Raw genomic sequence first — 22341 nt, forward strand, 5'->3', positions numbered from 1 at the left:
TTTTGTGACACAGATGGTATTGGTTGGATGGCAAGTGAAGGGAAATTCTAAAGTTCAAGATTCTAAATCAATAATGGCATTCTGCGGCCCAAGTGTGTGCTTAAAGTGGAACAAATACCACAAATGAGTAAGAGTGCTGGTCGGAAAATCTTACAATAAAATCATTATGATTCTTCATTAATTGCAAAAACAGGTAGTGGACATCCCAACTCTTAGAAATACTATGTGTACAAAAATAAATGGTTTAGTCACTAAACCATATGGCTATTAAAAAATGGAGTAGATTGTTCCATAGTGACTAACATACACCAGAATCCATACCAAATTTTGGAAATAAAATCATGTGAACCAGAACAATGACCTTCCATAACAGGCACTATGCATGCTCCAGACAATGGGAAATTTAGACACACAAACAAAAGACAAACAACAAAACCTGCCAAAAAGGCATAGGAAACACCTGCTATTTTTTTTTTAAGTGGAACAAGATACTAATTATTATTTCATATTGAAGGCTTTAAAACCATATATGCTTCACTGTAGTGACCACAAAACGAAATTTAAAGCATTGTAGAAAAACATCAATGCAATAATATCTACAGTGTAAGTGGAAATTTGTCTGTGTTTTTAGCTTATCTCTAGTGGCACTAGAGGAAAAGATCTTTATAGAGAGAGAGAGAGAGAGAAAGAGAGAGAAAAGGAAGCTTACTTGTTTTCCAGAAACAAAGTACATTAAAAAAGAATCACAATTATATACGAACAGTAAAATGTCTCTAAATGTTAAACAATAGCATAACACTAATTATTTTGAAAACTTAGGACACATTTTAGAGAAGTGAAATTAGACAGGATGACCCTTCTCATTTCCACTTTTCTGACCTGTCCAAAGGAGACTTAGGAAATTCTGAAATAGCTCATAAATTACATGACAGAAAAATGGGTCAATTTGGCTTGGTCTTCAGGGACAGACGCATAATTATTTTTAAACAAACAAGGCCGTTGAACAGTTTTCCCTTCCGCGCTTGCCCCCACGCCACGCGACGGCCCGCGCGATCCTGTCCAGGGATCTACCTGACAGTAGCCCACCGGGCCCCAGGGTTTCCAGTTCTGGAAAATCAGTGTCACCGTTGTCCATAACTTCTTCAAATGTCCAATTATAAATATTTCTTTTATGTTTGAAGTTTTCGTGAAAACTTCTGTAGGGACACTTGGATACTCTCCGAGTGGGATACAGCATCATTATTTTTTTTAAAAAAGCAAAACCTGAAAGAATCCTGCCAGCTACTTTGGGTGCGAACATGGTCCGGGCGGTGCACACAGGCTCCTGCCTCCTTTCCCATCTGTGAGCCAGCTCCCTGTTGGTTTATTCTAGGAGTTCCTGTTGACACAAAGCCAACGAAATATGGAGATCAATGGGCCAATAAATGGTGGAAATGAGAATGACAGTGAATTCCTGGAAGAGGCAGAAAAGTTTAATTCTAGAGTTATCTCACAGGACAATGCCCCCTCTCAAAATATTTCCCAAAGAACCAGGGCTATCCACGCCAAACATAGAAGTACATCTAGAACACGTGATGTTTTTTGAAAATATTTATTAATTCTTGTTAAATGTGCTTAGAAAGACCTAGACTAGGGTTTGATGTAGAAACTTGATAAATGTAAAAAAAAAAAAGACAATAGTGTATTAAAATTTGAGGGCATTAAAAATACAGACTGGGTTTCATTTAAATTCTAAGATAAATTAAATGCTAAAAACAAGTAAAATCCCATGTTGAACACATGATAAAGGATTTCTTCTAATAGTCAATTACTATTCTTCTGGAAACACAAAAGATAGAAATATTTAATGAATATAAAATATATAAAATTAAGATACATCAATATACATGTGTATACATACATGTATACATACATGTATGATGTATATATTTCAAAATCCCGAGCTTATTTATTATATCTTAGATATCTTAATTCTAAGAAGAATTATCTTATTCTAGGAACTTTCTCTTGCTACTTCAGTGACTGCTAGAAAAGATGCAGGAGACAGTGAAGAATCTCTCATCTTCCATAAATGTCAGTTTCAAAGGACAAATCTATTCAACTTTCTGATCAACATGGGATTTCCATTACTCATCTTTCCTTCCAAGACAACTGACATTTTTGAAGGGCACCCTTTTTGTTAAATTTTATTTCCTTCTACTAAAAAAGTCTTTTTAATCTTCTGGAATTAAGGAGTTCATTTTCACCACAAAGTTCTTTTTGTTTACTTCCTTAGTCTGATTATTCTACTTGAGGGTATGCAGATGGCGACATACCCCTTTTCTTCAATGCGATCCTCAAAATAAAGTCCTAAAAATACCAGCGGCAATTAACATTTAGAAATCTCCTTTTTGGTTAGTAGCCATCCTCATAAAATGTCTATGTTTGACTTAGGTCTGGATTAGACAAGAAAAAGAGAGAGAGAAAACATCACAGGCAGGAGGGCACCCTCATTTTCATTTCTGCCATCTCCACGTCGGAAACTTTAGCTGCACATTTCAATAATTTCATAGGAATCAAAGTAAAATCTTGGATCAAGTATCAAAAATTAATTGCATACACGAAAGTCCAAGAGTCTAAAAGCAAACACAAAGAGTAATAAAACAAAAAACTTACTGACAGAACAAAAAGGGTTTTTGGTAGAAATACATTGCTTGTGAGCCAATGCAGTAAGGTGTTAGGTAGAAAAAGGTGACATGATTTTAGGACAGTGTTTTAGAAGAATAGCATCCAGACCCAGGGAGAAAAAAGTTTTACATCACTCCTCACTGATCAGGCAGCTGCTAGAAAGCTCAGTTCAAACCTGAAGGCCAGGACCTAAGAAGGGAAGTGAGAAAGTGAGGAAGGTAATGATCAGAATGAAGTGACCATTTTCGTATGAGAAGTTGGTCAGGAAGTCAACAATCCATGCTTTGATATGAAAAAGGTTAAGAGATCCTGTTCTTTCCTAAATTCTGAGGTCAGTATATTTGGGAGAAATGTGTTTTGTCTGGGACCTGGTAAAGGGATGTTGTAGTTGGAGTGAAATGCTGGAGAACGGGCATCAACGCAGCATCTAAGTCTGTGTGCATTCGTGGGGCGGGATTCAGACAAGAAAGCACTGGTGTGTCAAAGCTGACTTTGTTCTATGCTGCAATGTTCTCAAGAGCTTTGGTGACAGTGACCATAGGACATGCCATGGTGGAGTGCCACCTCCTGTGTGCTACGATGGTCATTCTGGTCAAATGAACCATTTGCAATAGTGTCGAACAGTGCTCTTATTTATGGTATTACATTTTAGTGTTCTAATAATGACTGAAGCTCATCTAAAGCTATTCGTATAGCTATATTATAACTAAATGCATTATTTTAGCCTCCTTGGATTTCAAATTAAACATCCTAATGTTTAGTTCAACCCCCTTTTCTTTGCCTCTAGTTGACTGGGAATTAAAAAAAAACATGACTTTAAATATAAGATTACGACACTAATATAACGTTATTCTATAACTTGAAAAGATTAATTTTATGTTTTCAGGATGTTCTTTAGTTCATCTCCGACACAACACTTGAGAAGAAGCAGGCTGATGTCACTCCTCTGGCATCTCTTGCTTTCAAAAATATCCTCTTTAAAGGAAAAACAAGCTCATGAAAAACACTGACTAGAAGAGAAATTGTTTCTAAGAAAGATGTGAAAAGAAAGAAATATCCTAGGGGCTCAAATATGCTTACTTTATTTCTTGTCAATGAATGGCATGTCTGCCATTAATTTAAGAGAAGATGTGCAAAATGAATCTTATTGTCTTGAAATTTTAAGTGGGGCTCAGTTATATGATAGTCTCAAAGAAAAATTCTGTTTTTGAAGGAGTTAAACTTTTTTAGTTCAACTTTTCAGAGTTAGATTATTTTCTTTTGCAATAATATACTTTTCATTAATTGAGGCTTCTTTTTTTTAAAAAAAGAGTTTACTCTAGACATATATAAATCTATGCTGATTTTTTTTTCATTAAATTTTCAGGAAAGTCTGTCCAACTTCCTTCCCTAGGGTCCTCTAAGAACAGAACAAATACTCATCAATTTCAGGTGTATTCTTCCATCCTTCCTGGGTATAATGCCAGAGAGAAGACTTGTCAACGTACTAAATAAATAATTCTATAATTCCATGAAGAGAAATACAAATATTTGTCAAATATCAGGTGTTAAATGAATTTACCCCCTGGGACTTTGTGTGAGCAAGTCTGCATTCCTGTTTCAGAGTCGTGCTTGAATTAACTGGGTTACTTATTCGATCCCCTCTTTTAGGTTGCAGTGGTGTATGGCTTGGGGCTGTGGGAGCACACAGTAAAATCTATTAAAGATTTGTGAGTCTTGCCCTTAGTGCCTGGTGTATGCTGGCTGCCTGGGTATAAGATTTGCCACTTCTCTAAGCTGGGTGGAAAAGAGTAGGATGTTAAAAGCAACATAGACAAAAGAAAACTGCTTTCTAGAGAGCCACAGGATTCTATTACCTTTGTTTCAAATTGTTGCAAGTTCATTCATTCTCAAAGGCCATGGCAATACTCTTTTACTAAATCTAAGAAAGGCTGGCTTTGACAGATGTTAAATGCGTGTGCAATGCATATGATCTTAACATTAGAGTTACCTTGAAATATATCTCCTATCTTTATAAGGCTTTAAAAATATCATTATCACTAAAGTATATTTTCTTAAAAATAATTACTACTATGCAGAGCTAAAACATTCCAGCCTTTTAATTTTTATTACAGAGAGACCAACCTCACCATAGAATTCATTCATCCTTCTGTTTATTTAAAACAGACTTTAAGTTTGAAGAACAGTTATAGTGCCTTACAAAGACAACAATTTAATAAAAAACATCCATGCTGACAATGCAGCCAAGAACTTTTTGGACCAAAGATATTGTTTACCCAGCATTAATTATTTCCGTTTCATTTTGTTTTGTTTAGTTTTTTTTTTTTTCTTTTTCTTTTTGGTTTCAAACTTTTAAGAATTATCCATCCTAACTGTTTTGGATGCAAAAATTTTTGTTCCTATAGCAGGATTTTTAATGCCCTTACAGTGGCTTAGGAGAAAACAGCCACTGATATAGAGCTTCTATCGGATTACTAAAGTCTATTCCTGATTCAGTTCTTCTAGAATTTAAACTCCTAGGCTGGACACAGAGAGGAGAGGAACAGGAATATTTTGATCTTTCTAATCAGTGGGGACATATGTCCTTTTGAAGGCCTCTTTGTACTTCCCAAATGAGTCAGACATCTGACGACTTGAATGATTCGGTTGTCTACACCACAATGGACTAGTTTGGGTGGGATGCCAGAGGGCTCAGACTTGTAGGCTGTTCAGGCTCGCAGGTTGCACAGTTTATTAAGAAAAATTTGAAATGCCTAAAGGCATTAAAAATAAATTTATGTTCACCCTAATGCCAGTGATGCACATAGCATCTTTGCCTTTGGCTATTAAGAACACAAGTAGCTCCCTCCAACTAAAGAAAAAGAAAATAAGGTAGTGATGAGATGACCTCAGTTTCCTTCTTTCTGGGGTATCTCCAGTATGTGTGGCAATTCAAAAGGCTCCTTGGTGAAGAGACAGTGCATACGTTACTTAGTTTGGTTATTTCTGTCATTTTTTTCTCTAGTTACTATTTTACTATTTCCAGTAGAAAGCAAAAAGCAATTCTAAAACATTGCAAAACCACCTATTAGTTTTCTCTTTATTATAGGAGCAATGTGATGTAAGAGTACTTAGATACAAGAGCATTTAGTCTCCTGTAGAGACTGTCCAGCTCTAAAGGACTGCTGAGATTAAGTGGACAGGGAAGGTCAAACACGCTTCCATATGAAGACTCAGCCATCTTATATGCTCTCTTCCCAGTGTATGATGGAAGACAAATTCAGAAAAAAACATTTCTAGTTTCAAAGTAGCTTTTTAGAAAGTATATCATGTTTGGTAAAAATTTTTCACTGGTCTTTATAGTAATCCTGCAATTGTTTACTAAGAATGAACTGGAAGTTAATAAAATGAAACAAAGGTCTTTGAAGACTGGAGTTCCTTGTCAAACAGAAAGAGGGAAATGCTTTAATGGTATACTTGTCAAAACATTCCATCCAGAGGTAGGAAAAATTAAAGCTTTCTAAAAGTAGAGCTTCAGTTGGGTTTAGAAGAATAGCAGAAATGGTCATTTCTCTTATCCCAGTTTATCCAATACAGTCTACATGAGGTTCTCAATCCAGACACGAAATAGGTATTATTATCATTATCCTGGTTATGTTTTCCTTGAAGCCATGTAATGCCATTTCTCCAGAACTGTCAACTTTAGACCACAACACAGTTAATAATTTGTCACCATTCTTAGTGCCAGAGGCCGGTGTAGATGGCCTGTGTCCCTGAGGTTTTGCTCACTGAGGCCGCCACCCGGAATCCGTGGGAAGCTCACTGGTGCTCCTCCTCCTTGCACCAACCAGCTAGCCAGCTCCAAGGGGTCATTTTTGTCTTCTGCAAAAACCATACTGTCATCAACATCTCTGTTTTCCACTCTGTTTTTCACAAAACCCCCATCTGATTGGAGTTTATTGTTGGGGGAACAGGGACCTGCCTAGGTTAAAAGGAGTGTTAATTTTTCTTTCTCAATTTTGTTCCCTCTTCTGTCTGAGCTCTGAAAAATTTCTACTCTATGGCTTGTTTGGATGCACGTTCAAAAGGGAATGTTTGGGTGTGTGGTTCTCCCAGAAGGAGACATTACGCGCCCCCCCCGCCCCGCCGCTTGCATTTTCAGGGTAATAGACACCTCACTAAAGATTTGCAATGTCTGAGGCACTGAAGCAGTCAGCTTCCATTACAACACCTGGAATCAAGAGCACAGTATGATTTTTTTCTTTATGAAGGAATGTGGCACAGGCTGCCAAAGCAATATTTTTTGGGTGTGTGTGTGTGTGTGTGTGCACGTGCATGTGCATATGTGTGTGTATGTTCATTAGAAGAGGGAGAAAGGAATAAATAAAATATGAAAACCTTTTAAATTCTTCCTCTGCACTCAGGTACTAAGATATCAACGTGCCAATGCTTCATTATCAATCACTGAACATATATGGTAACTAATGTAAATGTGTTCTCTGCTAACTACATTGTTTGTCAAATACCTGCTTTGCTCTTGTATCATGGATGATTTCTGTTGAGGTTGATAAATGCTGGGCCACAGCACTGCGATTAATTTTCACCAATGACTTTCATGATTCCTATTATTTAATAATGCATTTTGTTGATAGGAAACAACTTTGGGTAAACTATCTTCAGATAAATGATGATTTTAATAATAATTGGAAACAATTTTTCCCTCTAATCGCTGACTTCCAATCATCAGATTGTCTCTAATAGTGTTCTTTGAGTTCATTCAGTGAGGAGATACTAAAAAATTTCGTCTTTTTAGGATTTTAATAATGCATTCTTCCTTTTGGATGAGCTCCAAACTGGCCCAATTTCTATCAAATCTGGGGAATGTTATAATGGCTCCTTTGAAATTAAATATTTACCATATTGGGTGGGATGGGGAGTGGGCCAGGGATTCTGTAATTGCCTCTATCTTCCCCAGATGCATAATTAACTCATTTCTACAACAGTTTATGAAAAGTCCCACTTTAAGAAATGCTTACTTAATGTTTCAGGAAAGAAAGCAAGAGCGATGTTATGTTTTGAAGCTATGGGTCAGATGACCAAAGCTCCTGTACTCAAGCAACCAAGTGACAAGTTTTCAGAAGGGGAAGTGTTTATTAGAACTCAAGTTGGAAAAATAAAAAATACAATTTTCCTAAGAGGCCATGGGGGTAAGGTAGAGATTGAAGTTTGAATCAGTTAAGAAAATTTTCTTGCCTGGCTGAGTGACACCTTCTGCACATACACCATTTTCAATGTGTTGTAGTTGTGGGTCTACATATTTTTGAGATAACACCCTTTTTGTAAAGATATAAGCCCAGCAGGTTACTAATCTTAGTCTTACTTTCATAAAACTCTAACTTTTTATTGTTTTATTTTTGTCTAGGATGTAATATCTAGAATATTCGTAAATAGTCTTAAGTTTTTGTCTCTTTCTTCCACTTTCTACCTCCACACTCACGGGAATTGTGATCTTCAAAATGGTAACCACTGGCCACATGGGGCTATTTAATTTGAATTTGAATGAACTAAAATTAAATAAAACTTAAAATTTAGTTCATCCATTTCACTGGCCATACTTCAAATGCTCAAATAGGCATGGTGAACAGGAGAGATATAGAACATTTCCTTCTTTGCAGAAAATTCTGTTAGAGGCACAGTGCTAGAACATCAGCTCTAAAAGTTTAGTCATATTGACTACTTTGTTTACGTTCGTATTTCTGGTGCCTGGATGGGGCCTGCCATATGAGAGATGTGCGATCAATATCTGTTGAATGAATAAATTTGTTTTTAAATTTTAGCAGCCAATGACTGCCTTTGCTAGGGGCCAAGTTTCATGGCATTTTCTTTGACCAGAACTAGACCCTAAATGAGTGGATCACCAACATATGAATCTCACGCCTTCCCCACATAGAGAGCTCTGTGACTTTAGTATTATAAGTCACATAACTTCTCTAAAGAAGTCTCCTGCATGGCTCCTCACCTCACTCAGTCAAATGTTCTCTAAGACTCTTCTACAACCTTCTCGCTGTCCCTGACCTTCTTTCTTGAACCTCACCTTCTATAAGTCTCTCTTTCTTTGCTCCTCTACAGTTACACTGGCTTCATCACTGTTCCTTAAACACACCAGGTACAACCTATGTAGGGCCTTTGCCTTTGCTGTTCAGGACATCCTTCTACTGTTCACTCAGACGAGTGCCTTGCACATAAATCATATAAAACATATATTTGAATGTTGAAGAAATGTAAAATTCCATTGCTAAAATGAAGCTGGGTTCTTTCTGCGATGGCAGACATAAAGAAAATATTATTTTAAAAACACATCACGATGTGCGATGTACAAGTTAGGTGGGCATTGTCTAAACCTGCTAAAATACGGCTTTCCCTGCAGAAAATAACCAAGTCACTGAGTTGCTGCAGCTACCGCGGCATCAGATGAGCTAGAACCACCATTGTTCCCAAGGCATACCAAAAATAACTGCACGATTTTGAAAGAGAGCTATGTGTAGACAAGGATTATAAAGCCTAGAGGCAGGCGGCGTTTCTATTTCCAAATAATTCTTTGTCCTTTTTGGGCTGTGATAGTGTATAAAATAGTGGAGATGACTTCTGTGAAGTATACTGAGCATATCACTAAAAAAATGTCTGCCTGGAAAAATAGCAGCAGTTTGAAAAGAGGTCTCTGCCATAGCGGCACTGATGGTTTCATTCCACACTTACAAGTATCTCTGAATAACTAACACAGACGGCCACATTGCTTATGGAAACCTATGGGAGCTCCGGACCACGTATAGTACATACATTCTGAACTGAAAATCTCTCTATAACACCACAGTGGTTTACCAGTTTTCAGATTTTACATTGAGCCATTTCAAAGAAAAAATCAATTTTATTTTGAAATTTTGGTTATACCCATTTAAGTTTGAGTAGGTAAGATTTATGATTAGCAACACACGATAGAAGGTACTATTATTAGCGAGACTACATCACCCCTCACAGAGAAGAGCTTGCCAATCACTTGTGGTTCACGGCTGCTCTAGATGCCCCTACTCCTTTTCCCAAGGCTAAGGTTGTGCCTCTTTCATCTCCTGGTTGCTGCCCATTTGAGCTGACAGAGTGCCGAAGACTGAATTTTCTCAGGTTCCCATTCATCTGTCTCCACCCACCTCCAAGAGCTTTCTGTTCACTCTTCTCTTTGCTTCCCCTTTCACTCATTTTCTCTCTGCTTTCTTTCACTTCAATTTATACTATTGAATTTAAGGAATCTTGTGAGGTTAAGAATTATTCGCTCACACTTTGTCCCAAGTCCAGGGACCCAGAGACTGTGGGAAACTCAGCTACATAAAAAAATGCAACAGCTAAACATAACTTGTCGCGAGTACTTAGTCACTGCTTATGTGAGTGAGTTTATCAATTGCAACCTTCTGGGAGTTTAGTCTCCAGTTCTGTGGCTCGTGTTGTCAAGCCCACAGAGGGTGATTGTGGGTTGGATGACTGCTGAGAGATGGGGAAGATGCCAATTCACTCATTCAGGGGCTGATGATAGGGCTCTGGGTATCAGTCAGAGATGTGGTTTCTATTTTTCCCATTGTAGTTTGACAGGGCTATTAAACCATCTCAATAATTTCCAACATTTTAGATTTAAAAACTCTGTATTCCTATTGACCAATTTTTGAAATATCTGATTGCCTAGGAAAACAGGTGCCCTGTGAAGGCTGATGTCATTAAAAAGTTGAAATTACCTATCTGATCTGAGTTTATGGTCAAAAACCAAAGGGATGGCAGAACATCCCTAAGTCACCGAAATAATGAATTAAAATTGACCTGAGTTAGAAAAATCTGAGAATTTCAAAACCTTTTAGGTGAGTTAATGTATAAAGGCAAAGATGTTTTTATTTGTCGAATTAGATACTTCACCTGCTCTCTCTACTGTTTTCCGTATTATTAATCTTGCCATCACATGGTGGCAGTCATTCTGTTTCAATAGAAATTCTATAAAAGAAATTCATTCCGATGCTTCCCATTCAACTACCTTCCATCTCCAAGGTGTATAAAGAAAAAAAGAAGAAAAAATAGAAAAAGATAAGAGGGCTGGACAGCTTTGTCTGGTATTGATGACTGTCTGACATTTAGTAGTGGAGAAAGTCTGAGAAGCATTGACTTTCTTTGGGCATATCACCCTGTGTAGTATTGGTGAATTAGGACTTATAATTTTTAATTACTCCAGTATATTTCATTATTTGAAATACAGATCCCCCCAACAATAAAATCTTAAATCATTTCTTAAAGTTATTATTTTTTAAATTCACTAAACAACTGAAGAGGTGGTTAGAGAATTGGCTAAGGAACAGTATCTCTTGAGTACAGATTGCCAAACCTCTTTTCATCTCTGCTTGTGTCCTTTCTCTCCACTCTGGAGAATCCCCTTCATATATGTTAACATCTGGCAGACATAAAAGATTATTGTATTGGAAAAAGCACTCATCAAAAAGCCCTAAAACTTGAGTTTTGTTCTGGACCAAGATTGGAGGGGGTCATTTACCCTTGATGTCAATGTCCTCCTACCCTTGTGAATGAACTAGAGGACATGGGTTAGATCATCCAGCTCTGACTGTGAAGTGAGGAGTGCATAGACAGCTGGACCAATTTCTGTCTCTTCGTTCCCCAGCTACTGGCTTACTAGTGTTATCCACAGAGCAATGTGGTTTTGCCTGTGAGAAACAATGCTTTCTCTGAGACAATCCTCCACCCACCACTGAAGGGTAGAGAATCAGGCTCAATACATTTTACACAGAGCTTATTCATTTAGTAACATGAGAAGTCATTTGGAATTGGAGTCTATAGTACATTTGTGATTTTTGCTTAGAGTCCAAAAGTTATCCAGTAACATACAGTTTCTGATGTTAGATGTCACCATGGTGACGAACAAATTAACTCTACCGCATACCCATATAAGGCTGAGCTAGCCAAGTGCTTGGGAGTGGAGAGTTCTGTAGTCAGGCATTGTCATCGCTGCTACAGTAGCACTGTGGGGAAAATATATAGCGAGAGACCCCAGGGGAAGCTGTGGGAAAGAACAAACTATGCACACAGCTCTCTGAACAGCAAAATCTGTCCAACTACTATTTTTATGTATTACATTACTTAAAAAAAAATACTATCAATACTAACAAGTAGGGCAGAAATAGTTTTGCTTTCCATAGGAACACCTCTGGGTAAATTTGTTAATCAACAAATATTTAATACACATATGCCAGTTTTATAGAACTGAAATAAACACTGCATCTTAATAAATGATTTAATGAAGTGTAGGCAACTGTCCTAATAATAAATATCTTCAGTAATATACTGGGCTTACCCAATAGGAAATGATAAATGGTATCATTTATCTCTCCTCCATAGGTTTCTTTCTTACGTTTCACCATCAGTCATTTCCACAGTCTTATTGGTTAACATTCAATGGCACACTTGAATCAACTGAGGTGCCTTGGGCGCTGGCTGTTAAAACAATCCAACTTGGATCTGTATGGTCCAAATGCAGTGTGAGTCTAGGTCCAGAGCTAATGACAGTATGGAAAATTATGCAGTGTGAAGAGATCTATCTGAACACTACAGACAGTGGACCTCATAGGCCAGGCCCCAACATGGGGTGTCATCTGGCTCTGTCTCTTGAACAGACTACTCAGAGAACTGCCATATCTCAAATTAATTCAGTGTTGATAACCTGTTGGAAAAGAGGAAAGTCAAGTCCACGCTGGGTAATGAACTTCTTATGTTAATCAAATTCATCAGAAGGTGCCAATTTTCTACTTTACTTGACAATGTATAGAAACAGACTCAAGGTATTTTCTTAATTAGGGACGATGGAAAATGAAAACGTCTCAATGCCTGTACTGTATACTTACTGAGTTAGAAAGACCTAGGAACCCTTAGAAATCTCCCTTCTAATAACCTCTTAGAAAAGACCTTTCTCAGTTCTATAAGAGTACATTGCTATGCAGATGGCATCAAATATTGAAATAATCAGAATAAGTTAGCTTTACCGAAGAACAAAATTCTTATGAAAGCATTATGGGAAATAATAAAGCAATATTATTATATTGTTTCTGCACTAAATAATCACACAAAGTGAAAAAGAATAGACCCAGTACCCTCCTCAGTTTGTATGAGTTCTGTTTGGCTGATCACATGAAAAAGAATGTAGAATCCCTATAGAGTTGAACTCCCTCCCACAGGCGAGTCTCACAGATACTTGTACACCACTAATTTATCTTCCCATGCCCAAATAAGGCTGAGCTAGTCAAGTGTTTAGGAGGGGGAGAATTCTGCAGTCAGACATTTTCATCACTGCTCTATAAGCATCGTGGGAAAACCTATAGCAAGGGACCCCAGGGACATTTTAAATCTCATGAAATGGCGTCTATACATACAAAATGCTTTTCTGGTTAGATGCTGATAAATGATATTCAACTAGAAATTTCTAAAGCGTAAAGTCCCCACTCCAAGCAGAGTGACCCACTACTAAAACAACCACAAAAGAACTGTTTTGAGGATTGCAACTCCCGATGAACACAGCACGCGGAAATGGAAGCTTTGGTCTCGTGGCAAGAAGGTCCTCAACTGTGATTTTTGACTGTAAAAAAATGATTAGTCACATGTTGTTCAGTATGACCCTTACATTTATAAAGGGGCTTCCTACCAACCCAGCCACAAAGGCCAAGCTCCAACAAGATGGTCCTTCCTGTTGGGCAGTGGGAATGGGGAATGGCTACTTTAAAACCTGACTGCAGGATTCAACACAGTGACATTCATTTGGAACACCTAAGGATGGCAATAATTTCTGATTCCAACAACAGGGCAACGCTGACAAGAACTCCCAATTGCCTTTCACAACATGACATCGGACTAGCATGGGTCCTAGAGGGAAATGTAAGATTCCAAGGCAAAGATACTCAAAAGACTCTGTCAGAAAACAAAATATGGCTCTGCACACTGTCGCACACCAACATGGGCTTAAACATATAAATACAAACAATATCGTTTTAAAATCAGTCATGCCAAGACTCAAACATCAGCTTTAATGGAAATGGAATGAGAGGCCAACCACTTTGATTGAACATATTAAAACACACATCAGGTCCATATTTCAAATTCTGCCAGGTGTTATGATGATAGTTTGGGGCGACCTTTATTTTCTCTCTTACTTATCTATGAAATGGGCTATATAAAGGACATTCAGGAAATGAGTAGAACAATTTTAGAAGTAGAATGATTCTCAGTGGTATGATGTTGGTACCCTCTAGATTGAATATCTGTGTTGTAGTATAAATGCAACAATGTTTTCCTTATGTAATATTTTACAAAATATATGTTTATGCAAAACATCATAAGAATAAAACTTCGTTGCATTAAATATATACCTTCGTATTCACAACAATGAACAAGAGAAAAGAGGCTTAAGAAAGTTAGCATTGTTCTCAGCTTATTAGCAAAGTAGTATAAATTGACCCAATTTTCCATTTTTTTATTGTTTGTTCCAGTGGAGAAGAACACATCGGCACTATATTTCTTAGAAAAGTATGCAACTGACTTTCCAGCAATTTAAGGCACTTTCACTTACAACAGAAGGATGGAGAAGATCACTTTTATGGCAGGGCTGTGACTTACCCGCCCCCCTTTCTCAGGGTAGCACTGGCAGCCCCCGCTGCAGTCTCTCCCTCCACAGGGCACGTCCAGCTTCTTCACACCCTGCAAAATAAAACATAAAGCAAAGAGAAGGTTAAATAAAATACTGTCAACTACAATATGCATCATAATGCTGTCTGTTGAGACTGTTTCCAACTCTAAGAGGTATATAGTCATTCAAAACAAATAGACTTGAATTTTTAGAGCAGTTTTAGGTCCACAACAAAAGGTACAGAGATTTCCCACATACCCTCCGCCCTCACAAATGCACAGCCTCACTCCTTATCAACATCCCCGCCAGAGTGGGGCATTTGTTAAAATCAATGAACCTACAATGGCACATCATTATCACTCAAAGTCCACAGTTTACATTAGGGTCACTCTTGGTATTGTACATTCCATGGTCAAAAAGCCCCTACTAACTGCCAGATGCCAAGCTAGATCTTGGGGCTAGAAAGTCAAAGAGAACATCGCCTGAATCCAGAGATTCTGTGTGAAGTAAACCCATGTAAGAGCTTTGGCACAAAGGAGAAACCCCAAGTGCTTAGAAAGCGTCCTTCATTCTGCCTGGAAATGTGGCAGAGGGGAAGGGAGAATGGAGGAGATGTTCAAGGTTAAGTTAAATGCATAGGGCAACTCTGGGCCCTCATTCTACAACACAGTTCTTCATGAATTAAAGAGAGGGGGGTTCTGATGAGGAAGCAGAACTTGCAAATACACCTGATAGGATGACAAATCTTCATCTCCATCACAGGGGTACCATGACATCCACTGCATGCACCCGCAGAGGAAAGACCATTTCCTTCCTTTCACTCCGTGAGACACTTCCATGTGCAGTAAGAAGAAGGAGGACGGGGAGGTGGTAGAAGCTTTCCCAAGTATTTAGTCAAGTCGGGGTGGCGTAATCAAACTTTTTATCAGACACTGAGCTATAAGTCTTTAGTGAGTTTAGTGGATAACTTGAGAGAGTTCTCTGGCTGCACAATTTCAAAGAGGAGTAGGGGAAAAGGTGTTTCTTGCCCTTGATCTAGGTATTTTGGATAAAAGATGGACTTGGAGATTGGATTATGTTTGAGCTCTTCCTTTCAGATTGTGTTCACAACACTAAATATTTTGAGTGGGAAATGACAATCAGAGTGGCCCTCTTTTCTCCTCTCTCTGATCAGCCCAGCCCCTATTCTCTACCCCATAGGTGAGTCGGTGCAGCTGCTCACGGGGGAATCTGTCTGGCTCATTACCCTTGTTATCCTCATCTAGACTCTCCATCCAGCAGGGATCCTGGGCAGTTAGTTTCCTGTATGCACTGAGTCAAATCTTACCAGGCAGGCAACACTCTCCAGATAACAGAATTCATTACAACTTTAAACAGAACTGCATTTCTTATTTTGCTTAGCATAATATTCTCAAGATTCGTCCATGTCAGATGGAAAATGTCAAGGACCATATGATTCCACTCATATGTGGGATATAAAACTGAAAGCAACAAAAGAACAAGACAAACAAAAACTCCTAGACACAGACAACAATATAGTGGTTACCAGGGGGAAAAGGGGATGGGAGGAAGGTAGATAAGGGTAAAAGGGGTCAAATATATGGTGACGAAAGGAGATTTGACTTTTGGATAATGAATACACAATGCAATAGATAGATGATGTATTATAGACTTGTATATTTGAAACCTATACTTCTTTTTTTTTAAACCAATGTCACCCCAGTAAATGTATTTTAAAAAAAGGAACTACATTTCACTATGGCTTTCCTTTCTCTTCTGAGTTAAGTCTCAATGACTAAACAGGATGCTCACTTGGGAACTCCCTCTGTAAGCTTTTCTGTCTGTTTTTCATGCTAGTGGATCTGCCAGAATCTTCCCTGTTTCTGGCATGGTACTGAATGTTCACATGAAAATGCAGATGGTGTTGCCTGGCTACCTCTGTTACTTCCACTAGTATGGCCTTCCTGAATGTTCAACCTTGGGTGGGCACATGAGTGAACTCTGACTTGAAACCATCTGGCCAGAGTTTACCATAGACCTCAATAACTACTCAATACTTTTTATGTAGAGATTATAAATTCCTTTCCTTTCTTAACAATTTTCTATTAGGGAGGTCTTATTCGAAAGTTCCACTTTTTTTTTGGTGTTTTTATTATAATTCTTTCCTAATCTAGTATCTGGTGCATTAGTCACTACTTTAAAGAATTCAAAAAAAAAAAAATCTGAAAAGCTCAAATCCTTTAAAGAAACAAACACCTAGAAAGTCTTTTGAATCTCTTTTTGGTTATCCTTCTGATCTGTGTGAATTAATGAGACAGCTTGAGTTCCATAGTGTAAAAGTTAACATACATAAATTGAAATTTGCCAAGAGAGTATAACTTAAGTGTTCTCACACCAAAAAAGAAAAAGATATAAGAAGTACAAATTGATAGTTACAAAATAATCAATCATGGGGATGTAAAGTACAGCATAGGGAATATAGTCAATAATATTGAAATAACTATGTATAGCGCCAGGTTGGTACTAGAGTAATTGGGGAGATCACTTTGTAAATTATATAAATGTCTAACCACGATGCTGTACAGCTGAAACTAATATAAAATAATATTGAATGCCAACTGTAGTTGAAAAAGAAAAGGTAAATAAATATATGAGGTGATGAATGTATTTATTAACTCAATGGTGGGAATCCTTTCACAATGTATACATATACCATATCATCACATTGTACACTTTAAATATTTACAGTTTTGTCAATTATGCCTTAATGAAACTGAAAATAAAGAAAAGAAAAACACTAAAAAAAAGTTAACATACATAGAATCCTTTCACGCCCTCAAAATATGATTGATTCTAGGTATTTGCCAATTTTTTTACGGCTTCAATGTTTATCTGCAGTGGGGCTCATTTTTAAATTCCATGACTTTGAATATTTGGTTTTTATAAATCCAGCTCCATGCTAAGCCATTGGTTTTATGGATTACCCTTAGCAGAAGGAGAGAAGTCTAGATGGGCTGCCACATTTATACTTTGTAATACATATGACGGTGAATAGATGCTTTGGCAGGAGTCCCTGGTTCACGCAATGATTCATTTACCAGTTGTTTGGAAAGGGTAGGGGGACTTCTCAGTCTAAAGGTGAAACATAAACTCATATTCTCCATCTGGTGTTTCACATGCTATTTTTACTTTTGATTTTAAAGCCACTTGCCAAATCCCTGTATATACATCAATGGTCGAAATGATTTTAATGGTTTCAAATTGATCTAACAGACTCTCTAGTCTAGGTTTAGGCTATGCACTGGATTTAGTTATAGAAATGAGTTCTTCATAACCTGCTTAAAATTTAATAGTTATTATTACTATATTTTTGCTTTTGAAACTAGGGCTTGAAGGTTCAATAACTCTTGGACTCAGTACTTCTTCAACCATATGTCAATGGTCCAGATACCCTGTCTCAGGAGGTGAGGAATATATATCACCAAGAGGCAGCCCTCCACCTAACAAACCACAACCAATTTCTGTTACAGAGATTCTAGCTGTGTGTGTGTGTATGTGTGTGTTTATGCGTGTGTGTGTGTGTGTGTGTTTCTGTGTCCGATATGATGTGTTTTCCCACCACCATCTTACATATCCTACAGAGGGACTCATGAATTCCAACATCTACAAGAGCCCTAAGTACCACATATAGGAATGTCAGATCTCCAGGATGAACATAAGTATTTACTTTATTAGGGCAGGGCATGTGTTCCAGACGTCTCTTAAAGACTGAACAAGTTTCAGACCTGAGCCTCCACATTCCCCTGACGAGACCTGGGCTCTGGAACAAACTCAAGGCATAAAGCCCTTCTGAGGACCTTGAATGAGGAGTGTGTAAACTGCTCTATGTCTGTGTCCCCGCCCCAACACACTCCACAAACAGAAGAATATTAAAAGCTCACACCAACCTCTGCCCATGCTCCAAGCCACTGAGTCTACGCTTGCTTTTACTGCCCAACACAACTCGAAGACAAAGGATGGTCCTTTGTCTGGTCAACTCCTTAATAGAGATGACTAGTTTCCTTCCACCCTATATTCACCTCAAGAGTCTGCCCACCACCCTTGAAGGTGATAAGCAGGTCCTGGGCCAGATCCTCAACTTCAAGGTCTCCAGGAGGGCATGCTCTTACCTGTACTGTTCGGGCTTTCTCAGAAATGTCAATTAAGTTCTCTGTTAGTTTCTAACTTCAAGTCTGAATTCCCACTGGTAGCATTGTGTAGAGCATATTCCAACACCTCTCTCTTCCAAAGTCCCCTGCAGGTCACTGAGGTTACCATCTAAGCATCTATAGAGGAAGTGCAGCTCCCAGGGCCAGGGAAAGGGATGTCAACTTTGATATCATTGTAAGCTCTTGACATCTCAAAAAGTGTTGTGGAACTGATAGTAATTTTGAAAAATAATGTGAATTATAAGTTTTGGAAAATAAGATAAAAAAAACCATAAGCAACATAGTAAACTAGGAATGTCTCTAAGCTTCACTTGGAAGAAATGAAGAGTGGGCAATCCTTACAATGCTATCAGGAACAATACTCATATTGGCAAGGGAGGAGCAGAGTGGAGTGGAGAGAGCCATGGACCCCAAGGGAATGAGAGAGAGACTGCGTGGTGAGGACAGTGAGCAAAGAGCTCGAGGAATATTTACATAAAAATAGTGTCAGGAATAAAATGGGATTGGGGTAGAGAGAGAGGAGGGAGGTTGATTGATTAGAGGCAGGGCCTTAGACACAAACTCAAAAAGGTAATCAATCAATCCATGCTTGAAATTCTGCTCTTCTTCGTCTAGACCCTTGCTATTCTTAGTAGGGTGTGTGGACACAACATCGGCATCACCTCGGCACGCACTGAGATTGCAGACCCAACCCCAGATTTACTGGATCGCAACCCACTTTCTAACAGGATTTCCAGGTAAGCATGTCGAAGTCTATGGATTAATGGACTGGCACTGTGAAGAGACTTTGTTCAGAGACAACGGGAAAATTACAAATCACCGAGCCATCTCCTTTAGTGGAATAGAAAGAAGTATTTCCTAGAGGTTCAGTGTGTTCCGTGCCTAAAATGGACCCAGGGATGACCGTCCTAGAAAAATGCTGGTTTCAGACTCCCTTTGACCCTTGCCACCTGTGGCATGTTTAGGGAGGCTCTGAGCACCCAAGACTCAGAGCTTCTAATCAATCAAAGTGTCAAATTTTTTTTAGTTTTCTTTTCTTTATTCAAAACATCTTTTATAAGACTCTTCTGCTGAATTTTATCCTGCCCTGAGTTGGTAGGCAGCAGTGCTGTATTAATTAAAAAGTCTAGGAATTGGAAATGACTTGGATTGCTTAAGAGCCACTTGGCAAGGTTAGCTCATAAGATACATTTTCTAGAAACCCTGGATCATATTATACTCAACCGAAATGCAGCAGACATGGTTTCCAGGGGCAACGTGAAGAGCTGTGAACAAGGAATTTCTTGGTTAGCTTTTTATATGGGAATTCTTTCCTTTGGAGCTTTATCTGAATCTTGGCATCATTACATTTAGAAAGATTTAAAAATACAACTGTTTGCATGGGCATTCAGTTCATTCTAGACATGTCCAAATCACTCTAGATGCATAATAGAGATTCCTTGGTCAGTCTTTTGTCCCTGGCAGAACAGAGGTCATGGAATCTTCTAAGGAAAGTCAGGTTCTAGCTTCCTGAACCAGACATCTACCAGGTTTATATAGAGAATTTCTGCCTTGAGCCACCAGCAATCTGGCAGCCAGCAGAGACCCTGCTCTGCCATCTATAAATGGAATTCAGTAAAGCGTCAGACAGAGCAAAGATCAATAGTAGCAGCTGCAAGATTAGGGAAACATCCGGTCTCACATGTTGCTGGCCTTGCCTCCTATTTGTGCAATCTACTGGCACCGGGAGAACTGAGCATCGTGCTGCTTTCCTTAGAGATCATGTACCATCAGGCAGGGAGGAAAGGCTTTTCCTCTGCCGGTGAAAAATGGGTGCTCCTCTATGGGCATCTGAGAAGTGGCCCCATTTAAAACACTAAGAAAATTGTTCGTTGTCATTTCTCCCAATGGTAGATTTGTCCTCCTATTTAGGACATTTAAAAATAGGCTTAAATAACAACTTGAATGCCAGAAAATAAAAAACACACAGAAGATTTAGACTCTTTAAGACTAGCTATTTCTGTAACTACCAGTGTGAACTGTCTATATATGTTAAGAAAACAAATCCATGGACATGGCCCCAGCTTTCTGCAGATGTAAATATCATTTAAAGTTGATACAATACATGTAAATGAAGGAAAAAATGCTTGCCATTGTTCTCAACTTACACATAAGAAATAAGTATTAATCAAATTTATATGAACATGCAAGAACAAAACTCATTTGTCCTAAAACAAAGAATATTTTGTCCTCCACATGTTCCAAGAAACTTCTTGTCCAACAAAGTCTTTTAAAGCCAATATACCTCCAGCCAAAAAGAGCAAGTCTCTGTGGGGAATTTACAGATATTTTACCATTGGATCGCCCCCAGCATCTAACCCGAGCTTCCTGTACAGAAGGATATCGAATAACCCATTCTAGCTGACATAAAAGACAAACATTTCTTACCAAAAAAAATGTAATCATCTTTCATATTTAAGGTAAAAAAAATCTATACAAATCTTTGTCTTTATCACAAGTCCAGTCAAGCCAGACTTTTTAGAATTCTCCCTTTTAATCCAAAAAGGGGCCAACGAAGAAGAAAGCCAGCTTAAGAACAAGGTTCCCAGTAAAATTCTATTAGTTTATCAAAATAGGAAATATAAGCCATTTCCGCACATGCAGCTTTAGAAATTAAGGAAATAATTCCAACATAGTATTAGCAAGACAGAGTACATGGCAGAGGAAATGCAGATCACAGCCACTCCACACAGAACAAAACCCTTCTTCCCAGTAAACTGGGTGGGAAATGCAGCCAATTCAGTTTTCTTTGTTTAACAGCATTTCAAGGGCACCCAAAATAAATGTGTTCACTCTAGATGGTCCTGAAATTGTCAGCAGCTAGAGGCAGTGGAAAGCTAATGGACAAAATGCTCACCCATTTAAAATGAGTACCAACTAGTTGTAGTGCAGTTGTCTCTGAGTTGCTGCCTGTCCTCACGGGGTTGGGAGTTTTGGGGAAGGAAGAGGGAAGGGAGGGTGTTGTGTTGAGAATGAGGAAACCAGAAAAACTGACAGTGAAAGATGACGAGCTACAGAAAGTCTTTCCAGGATGACAGTCTTCATGTCCTACAGAAATTCATTTGCTTTTGCCCAGGTGAATATCTGAGGGATAACATCACTCCTCTTGGCTCACCTTCGCAGCAGACATAACCAGGAGGCACTGCGCTGGGTGCCCTCACCTGAGTCATCAGAAACAAGTCACATGTTTTTATCCTTGATACTTATGTGTTTTATGAGCAATGACCAGACAACTTAACCTTCTCTTTCTTCCTTCTCAAAGTCTGCGGGTGTTTTCAGAATAGAATTTGCTATCGACAAGACTGCCTAGGACAGCCATCCTTTAATGCTGAGACTTGGGTGTTGACAGACAGGACTGCCTCAAACAATTTAAAAGTTTGATCAGATTGGGAGGGTTGTTGGCAGGCCACAGAGAGTGTGGGTAGGCCAAAGGCCAGGGTGAGAACACTTCCCCAAATTACATCATTTATGCTTATGACATTTAAAGTAGGCTAAATGACAGACTGCATTCGAGTTGCTAAACTCAAGGATGAGGAAGGCCCCTAGCAGGGACTGTTTAGTGTGTGAAGTTGGAGGGTAGAAATGAGGCAGATCAAAAGAATCGTGACACGCCAAAGGGCAGTCAAGGCAGAGAAATGACCTCACTTTTCCAAACCACAGTGCCCTTTGCACAAAATGAGGATAGTAATCCTCTCCCAGGTCTGTTGGGAAAATTCAATGACATGTACTTCATGA

The 22341-nt window shown here is 38.5% G+C and overlaps 1 protein-coding gene across 1 annotated transcript in view; it reads right to left on the reverse strand.

The window, feature by feature from the left end:
* Positions 1 to 22341, reverse strand: part of COL4A2 (collagen type IV alpha 2 chain) — a 178889-nt gene that overhangs the window by 119039 nt on the left and 37509 nt on the right. The window contains exon 4 of the mRNA XM_025044980.1: positions 14350 to 14430. Within this exon, the coding sequence (XP_024900748.1) occupies positions 14350 to 14430 (81 nt within the window). The remainder of the gene's footprint in view (positions 1 to 14349; positions 14431 to 22341) is intronic.

The sequence above is a fragment of the Pteropus alecto genome, unplaced genomic scaffold, assembly GCF_000325575.1.
Source record: "Pteropus alecto unplaced genomic scaffold, ASM32557v1 scaffold13, whole genome shotgun sequence".
Classification (NCBI taxonomy): Eukaryota; Metazoa; Chordata; class Mammalia; order Chiroptera; family Pteropodidae; genus Pteropus; species Pteropus alecto.